At 42.3% G+C, this 9,364-nt stretch overlaps 1 protein-coding gene across 1 annotated transcript; it reads left to right on the forward strand.

Moving 5' to 3' along the window:
* Positions 1–321: 321 nt before the first annotated feature.
* LOC311133271 (GATA-binding factor 2-like) lies at positions 322–9,151 on the forward strand (the record flags this gene model as incomplete). Its single annotated transcript, XM_084166759.1, has 5 exons — positions 322–547; positions 1,539–2,111; positions 5,199–5,344; positions 7,977–8,102; positions 8,852–9,151. The coding sequence occupies 5 exons, from the start codon at positions 322–324 to the stop codon at positions 9,149–9,151; spliced, it is 1,371 nt and encodes a 456-aa protein (XP_084022885.1).
* Between the last annotated feature and the right edge of the window lie 213 nt (positions 9,152–9,364).

Genomic DNA, 9,364 nt, shown 5'->3' on the forward strand with positions numbered 1-9,364 from the left:
TTTTGCATACATCGCCGAAGGAGTTGTGCAAAAAGGTCTGGCACCAGGTTGTGTATTAAATTTGAAAATGTTGTTGTGTTTCATTGCAGGTGTCAGTAAGAGCCAATAACACGGATCAAGGATTCTATTTCTGAAGCAAATAACCTTAAGGAGTGTGTGCCGAAAACCCGTATGACATCACTACTTCCATCCTTTTCTCCACATTTCGGGACTGTAAAAAGTGCTTAATCCAGGAGAAGGACCACATAAAGATAATTTATATTTTCAGAAAAAGTACGACGTTTTGGTTATATCTTGGATAAAGAGATCGACGACTTAGGTATGGAAGTCGCAGCCGATCAATCTCGGTGGATGGCGCATCATCACGCCGTGCTGAATGGGCAGCACCCAGACTCCCATCACCACAGCCTGACCCACAACTACATGGAGCCCATGGCGCCGCTTTTACCCCCAGACGAGGTGGACGTGTTTTTAAACCACTTGGACTCTCAGGGGAACCCCTACTATGCCAACTCCCGGGCCAGGGTTACATACAGCCAGGCACATGGTAAGACGCGCTCAGCCTTGTGACTAAACTGTATTAATTAAAATCTGCTTTATAGCCTTTAGGTAATTGTGAGAGGGTGCAATAAGACAACATGTATAGTTACAATAAGACATCATGTATCCAACCACCCAGGCGGTTGCTTTAAAACTCATCGATGGTAGGCCTATATTATTGCCATAACTAGTTGTGTGATGTTTGATGCACAAAACTTTCCAATGCCAGTAAATAAAATTCCATTACTAGTAAAAAGTCGTCCACACAGAACCTTGTATTTAAAAATACATCTATATAGGGTATTTTATTTAAAATGTGAGCACATAAATGATGTAAATTGAAATACTGTAACGAATAGATGTCCATACGCGTGGCTGTCTCTGGCGTACGGCATGTAATCATAAAACTAGAATTTCTAGCAAAAGACAGCAAGAGGAAAGGGAAGTATGTCATTTACCCTCTGTTGGGGCAGGGGTTTCTAGAAAGAGAGAGAGAGAGAGGCACTTCCCGGATATAAAATCAAAACCGCAAAATTACTAATAACATTCTTTAGTCTGAGATCTGGAACTGAGCGACGAACAGGCAGGCCATAGACCATAGGCAAATAGCAGATCAGTCAAGGCCTCTACACTGATCCCATTTTCTCCTCGTGGATTTTGTTTCTCCCTTACATGCTTTCTGCAATAAGAGATTGTGTTGCAATAAGCGTAAACATTTACATTTGTAAATATTTTGTCAAGTAGTCTATGGTACGGAGCTGTAGTAGCCTAACTATTGTTTAAGATTTAGCTGGGGACTGTAAAATGGCGTGGTTTTAAAGTTGGTGCCCTGTAGGCTATTTGAATAACTTTTACACTGAGAAAATTATACCTCAATGTCGAGTTTAAATAGTTTGGAGTTGGTATCAACAGGTAAGGAGATAGCACTTTACGCAGTGTGATAGAACTGGACACATCGTTTTCGATTAGAAAAAAATCATAATATTTGTTATTTACAGCTCGCCTTGGGAGTCAGGTTTGCCGGCCACACCTCATCCACAGCCCCGGCATTCCGTGGCTGGACAGCGGGAAGGCGGCCCTCTCTGCTGCCCACCACCATAACGCATGGGCGGTCAGTCACTTCAGCAAGCCCGGACTGCATCCTGCTAGCTCCGGCTATCCTTGCAGTAGTAGCTCCAGCACTGCTCCAGTGTCTTCCCTCACCCCTGCGTCCCACTGCAGCCCGCACCATCTCTACAGTTTCCCTCCTACGCCTCCCAAAGACGTGTCTCCGGACCTCGGCCCTACTTCTCCAACCTCCACCTCGACGAGAATGGACGAAAAGGAGTCCATCAAATACCAAGTGTCACTGGCTGACGGAATGAAAATGGAGGGCTGCAGTCCTCTCCGCAACAGCCTGGCTTCGATGAGTGCCCAAACTCCCGCAACACACCACCCCATCCCGACCTACCCATACTCTCTCCCAACACCACACGAATACGGCAGCAGTCTTTTCCACCCCGGTAGCCTGCTGGGTGGATCTTCATCCAGCTTTACGCCGAAGTGTAAAAGCAAAGCCCGGTCATGCTCAGGTGAGTTTCATAAGTCTATTCCAAAGCTACCCTGCGCATAAAGAGTCTGGTATAGCCTAATTGTGTAATTTTAAGGTATACAAATATTGGGAGTCCATGTTTGACAATATAAACTAGGCCTATGTTTTGTCAAAACGCTTAGGAAGTGCATGGATTTATGTCTCGGCCCAAACAATAATTAACATTGGCCTACTCTAAATTACTTTTTTTTTGTAGGGCTATGAACGCTTTTATCTTCAATAAATAGATTGGGTGGTCCTGTAAGTGTTTCGCTGTCGAACGGTTGCTGTAATAACTTCAGGTTATTTTACCCGCAGCGCTTCTCTCTCCTCCCCAAACCTGTCGCAGTGGCTCTTATCTCTGTTCCATCGCATTCGTCACCACTTGTAAACACCATCCACTTAAATGAAACGACTAAGCATTTAACATGAAACGACTAATATTTGAAACGCAAATATTCAGGCTTGAGCATGATTAAACGCTTTTGAGTCGAGGCAAGGAGATAATAGCCTAAAGTCATACAGTCACCAAAATGAAAATACGGAATTCAACGTGAAAAAAATATTTATCGTCGATTATTTGGCGTATAGGCTAGTAGGCACAATTATTTTAAAGCGGGTGCTGAATAGATTTATATTTCAATAGAATATTTAATAATACTTATTGTGTATGTTTTTATTAGTAGGCCTGTTGAAAGTGCTACGTGGCCTAGGCCTACAATAAACATGTCTGACAGGCCTATCCAGATTGAAAAATAACGTTTTTTTTATTACAAAACTGCACGAATGGTAACCTAATGATTGTTTTGAATCCATATTTAATGTGGTCGTGTTTATGTTTATCTGGGCTGGCTGGCTGGATGCTGAAAATAAATTCCACCAATGCCCTTGTTTGGCAGAAGTGTTCGCTTCCACTTGTTTTCTTTTAAATTTGGTCTTTATCAAGCTTAAAAATGCAGGAGTCACGACGCTCTGGCAACTCCTGCCATATCCTGTATACCTTGAGTGAACAAATCACGACGTCCACGGTCCACCGCTCGCCCCAATACTAACAAAGCACTGTCGGGACGCGCGGTCACAGGCGACAGAGCCCTGCTGTTTGTGTTTTTAAGCATGGCCTTGGCCCAGTGCTCTGAGATGGTGAGAAAGAATCAAGCCCAGGGAGATGAAAGGATGATTAACACTAGTAGTAATGACCATATCAATGACAACAAAGTCATAATACAATATTAATAATTGATAATAAGGATATGATATTGTAATAATAACTGTTACTCTTATAGAAGTTTAGGTTCTACCAAAGAGGACATCACCTTCAGATAAATTAATACAAATATTAGATAGTTCATTATATAGTTAATCAAGCCATCACATGAGCTCATAGGGAGACATTTATCATTACATTTGCTCAGACTAATTAGCTCAAAGCTAATTATGTTGTGGGCCTGGTGTCCAAAAATACTTTGAATGTGGAGTCTCTCTAACAGTTCATTAGTGTATAGAGATATTAGCAACAACCATCTTCATTTCGATTATCACTACAGATCAAAGTGCTATTATCTGATGTATGCTCAGTAGTTCAATAATTTGTGGATGGTAGATTGGTTATGCAAATATTTTAATTAAAACGATATCCACAAATCTTTTAAAGGGATTATTGTATGTAAGAGCACTGTAACTATCACAGCAGAGAAATGCACATGAACTTGAAGCTCCCCTTACAGATCCAGAATCAGTATCTCACATAAGGCCTGTCATTCCCTTATCAGTCCCAAAGTCTGATGGAGCTGTGATTGATTGTTGTATGAAATGCCATAATGACATTTCTGCAGTCAGCACATACCTTACACAACAGTGTGGCTTCCTGTTTAAATAACCTCAAACCAGCCCTATCCGCTCACCTACATACCTCCTCTCTGGAAAGGCAAATGGCCTAACTCTCTCTACTATACTCTCGGCCAGTGGGATTTCAGTGTTCTCTCCTTAAGGAACTTCCCCAAATTACACAACAATTCAACAGCTTTTGTATTTTTGGAGCTGGAAGGCGATGTTGTATTGATACTGGTGCCTCTGCTGGACTGACAAAACAGGGAGAGAGAGTCAAACACTCAGAATACACTTCAAAAGGAGCATTGCCATTGTCCAGAGCAGATCCCTTTCTCGGGTTTGGGTGGGACTGTGGGTGTTGCTGACATTATAATAGGAATAAAGGCATGATGCTCTAGGGAGAGGGAGACATGAATTAAACAAGGCCATTTTGGTCGAGGTTTAGCAACGGCCCATTTGACTGAGCATGTGCATTGTAACACAGTGAAACCTGTAAGAGAGAGAGAGAGAGAGATGGAACACCCACTGGTTTTCAGCAGCTGCAGATGTAGAAGTGGGTGAAAAGACTTGAACCCTGAACACACCAGAAGAGGAAAGCACAATCAGGGTCACCACTAAATGGGTCACAGTTGCTGTCAGGTACACAAACAGAAACCTAACAATTAAAATATTTAGTAAACCATTTCAAAAGGCACCAGTAAAAGGAAAAAGGGAAACTGGGCTGATATAAAGTGATACTGAGCTACAATATGGGCACCTATTTGGTGGCGACCACAATGTGGTCCACATTTAATACCACCACCAGCACCACACTCTTCTGTTTCCTCTCATGTGTGCTCACTAAGCTGATGAATTATGTAGCTCTAATTTGATGGTGTCTCACATTCATCTGTTTGGACACCTTTGGACACATCCTGGCTGTCTCTGGGTTTCCTACCCTGGATCACTTTACATACAGGTGTCTGTGTCCATGGCAATTCGCCCTGAACCAAGCTGTACAAATGACAGTCATATGGGATTGTTCTCGGCTGGTACACCTGCACACTGATATGCACACTGAGACACTGTCCTCACAGGGGGGACTTGGACTTCATATTACACTACTAATGAAGAGTGGCTCCAATAGGCTCATGATTTCCTGTGTGTCCTCCTGACGGCTATTGTCTTCAATGTGAATCCGTTACTGTTTAGCTTTTGATGGTGTGAACTTTTTAATTATATAAATTTCCCTTTGTCTTCCCTCCACTTGAATTCTGCTCAGAGGGGCGCGAGTGTGTCAACTGCGGTGCCACCTCCACCCCACTGTGGCGGCGGGACGGGACAGGCCACTACCTGTGCAATGCCTGCGGCCTGTACCACAAGATGAACGGCCAGAACAGACCTCTCATCAAACCCAAACGCAGACTGGTGAGTCCCCATCTCATTCCTGTCTACCCTTCCACATCTGAGAAAGGAGGCCCAAATAGAGCACAAAGCAGATACCGCCAGGATATTTCCAGGAGAATTATATTTTCCCTATGATCTTCCTGGAATTGTTTGTCCCTCTCACCCCCTGGTGATCCTCTACACCGCCTTTTACAATACTGCTACTGTTGCCATTGTAACTGCTATCATTAGTGCTGGTACTGCTGATACTGTCACTGATCCCAATGCCCATGATGCTAAAGTTATCACTAGGCTGGAGTGAGTGAAAAACAGTGTACACACACAAACACTTTGTCCAGTGTTTCTGCACAGGCATTTAGGAGCAAGGAGTATTCTGAGCCCTGTTACTTCTAATGCACATCTGCCTATATATTTTCCTTGTCTCAGGTGGGCCGAAGTATTATTGTATGTTTAATTTACAAGTTATTATTACAAGTTATTTTTTCCCAAATTATACTGGTTCCTGATTACTTTGAAAAGGTTTATTTGTTTATTTTATATTCAGACCTCTGATTAGGAATCATCATTTTGATTGTATAGGATAGGCCTACTTACCATCTTGAACTTTTAAAGATATTCAAGTTTCCCAAGAGTAAATTGTGAGAAGTGACTTAATTTCAGTGGCAGTTCAAGGCACATTCCAAATGCTAACTTTTGGGTAGCTCCAAACATTTAAGCATTAATACGCAATGGATTTAGATTGATATAAACTTTAAATTCGTTAGTTACATTTAGCTAAAACATGTTTTACTTTATTTATATAAGGACCTTCTCTACCTTGTTTCCCTCTAAACATGTTTATGATCAGTAGGCGTTTTAACCCGCCACACCTCATTTCTGGATAGGCTAATCTGAATAGTTTTTGTTCTGACAGAATTAAATCATACTACTATACATAGGTCTAATATGAATATTTCAATCAATAGCTTATACCTTACTATCTAATTCAATTGACACTCGTTATGCAATCATCCAGTCATGCAGTTCCAAAGACACAACAGTTGGATAACCTAATTGTAGCCCAATTCACTCATGTTGTTAAATGTAAATTCATGTTTTAATTTACAAGTGTAGTCTAACCCACATGGTGGCCTATTGGAAAGCAATAGCCTAATTGTTTAACAAATTGCAACGGTTGCCTGAGTTTGTCTTTACCTATGCTATCTTCCATTGAGATACATGTAATGGGATGGAGAACATTGTGAATGTTGTTTCTTTTATTTTATTTTTATAACTCTTTCTGAAATATATTGTAACAGACTGTATTAGCGGTATTGTCAGCATTAGTGGAACAAGTAGGCTATAAGTCATTTTAGCGCAGCTTGGTGAAAATAAGCCTCTGACTCCTTCTCCTGATGAGAAGTCCATTACATTTTCCATGGGTCGGTCTGTGGCCGCAGCTTTGCATTTTCAGCTCAAGTGTTTTCAGAGTTCTGTTCAAAGGGAATCCAGTTGTTTCCTATTCGGATATCTGCCCGGGCCCGATAAGGAAGCCAGGCTCCCGGGTGTTTCCGCCTTCAACAAATACCGCTGCATTTTGTATGGCCCCGGCAGGCCAGACTTTGACATATACTGTAAAGCGATTATCATAACACTGTAGAACCCAGTTATGTGTGAAGAGAGAGAGAGAACGTGAGGGGCGGGAGGGTGGTGGGGATTGGAAAATAAATAGATTTATGTTCTTGGTCTCTTGTTTGTTAGTCATACTCGGTTGCCACTGGCACAAGCTTTATGCGTCGGAATGCGATGTGTTTTTTGTAGTAGTCGTTTTTTCTTTATCTCTTTTTTAAATTCCGTCCGTCGCCATCATTGTTTTTATTCGGGATGTTTTGCATGAACCACTATAATAAAACCCTAAATTAATTAAAATAAATACATAGGCTTACATGCAGTATACATTGCTGTAGTGTTACTGTATTGTGAGCCTACATTTTTCTTATCTATGAAAAATAGATCTGTAATGGACACAAAGCGCATTGGCAGACAGGGGCCTGGTCTTATAGACGCCTTTAGTCCGGGTCGTTTGATTCTCTGGATCAAGGGAGAATCATGCAAAGAGACAGCATAAATTATTAATGTGCCCTATCTAATTTTTGTATTAAATGAAATATGACAGCAGTAATTGGTACAAGACAGAAACAACGCATTTCAGAGATACAGCTTTTGCAGCATTGCACAAATTGGAAAATTGAATTAAGCTTGTATAAATCACAGAATAAATTCAATTAAATCGATACAGATATGACTCCCTGTAAGCAATTTCATGAGTCTAACTGGCGCTGGCCTGGCGTTTAAGTTATTTGTGAATGTAGCCCTGAGAGTGGGACATTACAATAGGCTATAAAACGAGAGGTTTTAAGTTTTAAATGCAGAAATATCCTATAGGCAAAATTTCGAATGAACATTTTAAATGTATAGGCCTAGCCTACATTAGGCTATGCCTTAGGCTACGCCGAAATGGCCATAGTAGTTAATTTCAATAATCGTATTCATGTCATGTTCACTTTCCTCGTTGATCTCTGTTGCCTAGGCTAATACAAACGTCAAATCAGCTAACATTTGAATGGCTTTATTCATAATGTAGCCTATTAACGTTCTGCGTTTTTCTCCTCAGTCGGCTTCGAGACGAGCTGGCACCTGCTGCGCTAACTGTCAGACCACCACCACCACCCTTTGGAGGCGTAACGGCAATGGCGACCCGGTGTGCAACGCCTGCGGGCTCTACTACAAACTGCACAACGTAAGTAGCCTAACCGCTTACATAGAAACTGTTGGGTAAGCTGGTCAAGAGGGCGGACAGCTTGTATCGATTTAGGAGCTGGGGCAAGAGATGCAAAGCCTGCTTTCCCTGCGAAGCAGAACCCGCCGGTCGTTTTTTCCCTTTTTATCAATCAATCTTTGTTTCAATGGGGGGTGTTACTCTCTGGGGAGGCTGGAGGGTGGAACTGTCAATCAGGGTAACGCGTCAGTTACATTGATGTCAGGGTAACGCGTGAGTTACATTGATGCGAACTTGTCTGAGAGTAGCCCTTTCAGATCCAGCATGGCTTCCAGTCCTCGTGTATTCATGTTTAGTGAGATAATTCTATTTGATTTTAAATAAGACAATAGCCCAAAAGGCTCGTGCCTTTTAACGTGGCTTGATTATCCAATGCCTGTTAATTCTGTTCCACAACATTTATGGCACATCAGATTTTTTCCTCATGTTTATTAAGAAGGCAACATGTTTTCAATCATAGTTGTTTAGATTTTTCTAAATGATCAAAAATTACGAATTACACTTTACATAGTTGAACATAAAAGCACTGAGAGTGCAAGAAAATGTCCAATGATTAATAATTGAGTTATGAACAGTTTAAAAAAACAAGAAACACAGGTAGCCTATTTGATATTGAAACACACATAATATTAATATGAAGCCTATGTGCAGTAGCCTATATTATTCAAGGCTTGTCTGAGTAACATCCCTCCTCCCTGGCCTCTCCACAGGTCAACAGGCCAATGACCATGAAGAAGGAGGGCATCCAGACACGCAACCGCAAGATGTCCAGCAAGTCCAAGAGGGGCAAACGGTCCGGAGATGGCTACGATGAGCTGTCCAAATGCATGCATGACAAGTCCTCTCCCTTCGGTGGTGGCCCCGGCCTGGCTGGACACATGACCCACATGGGCCACCTTCCCACCTTCAGCCACTCCGGACACATGCTGCCCACTCCCACTCCCATCCACCCCTCCTTCGGCCATCCTCACCACCACTCCGGACGGTCGCCGGCCTGGGCTGAGCATTGAAGCCTCCTGAAGCCCCTTCATCACACCTCCACCCCATCATCACCACTACTGCTTCTGTTTCTAGAGGGGTAATTGGGATCACTGTCAGTAGGACTTTGTTTTGCCTGGCCTCATTGAGAGAATTATGGAGAGGAGACGTGACTGAAGGGAGAGAGAACGTGAGAGGGTGAAAGTGAAGCCGAACATGGGCGTGTTGAGTTGCTCCCTTAAAGT

The sequence above is a fragment of the Coregonus lavaretus genome (genome assembly GCF_964263955.1).
Source record: "Coregonus lavaretus genome assembly, chromosome: 8".
In the NCBI taxonomy this organism is placed as follows: Eukaryota; Metazoa; Chordata; class Actinopteri; order Salmoniformes; family Salmonidae; genus Coregonus; species Coregonus lavaretus.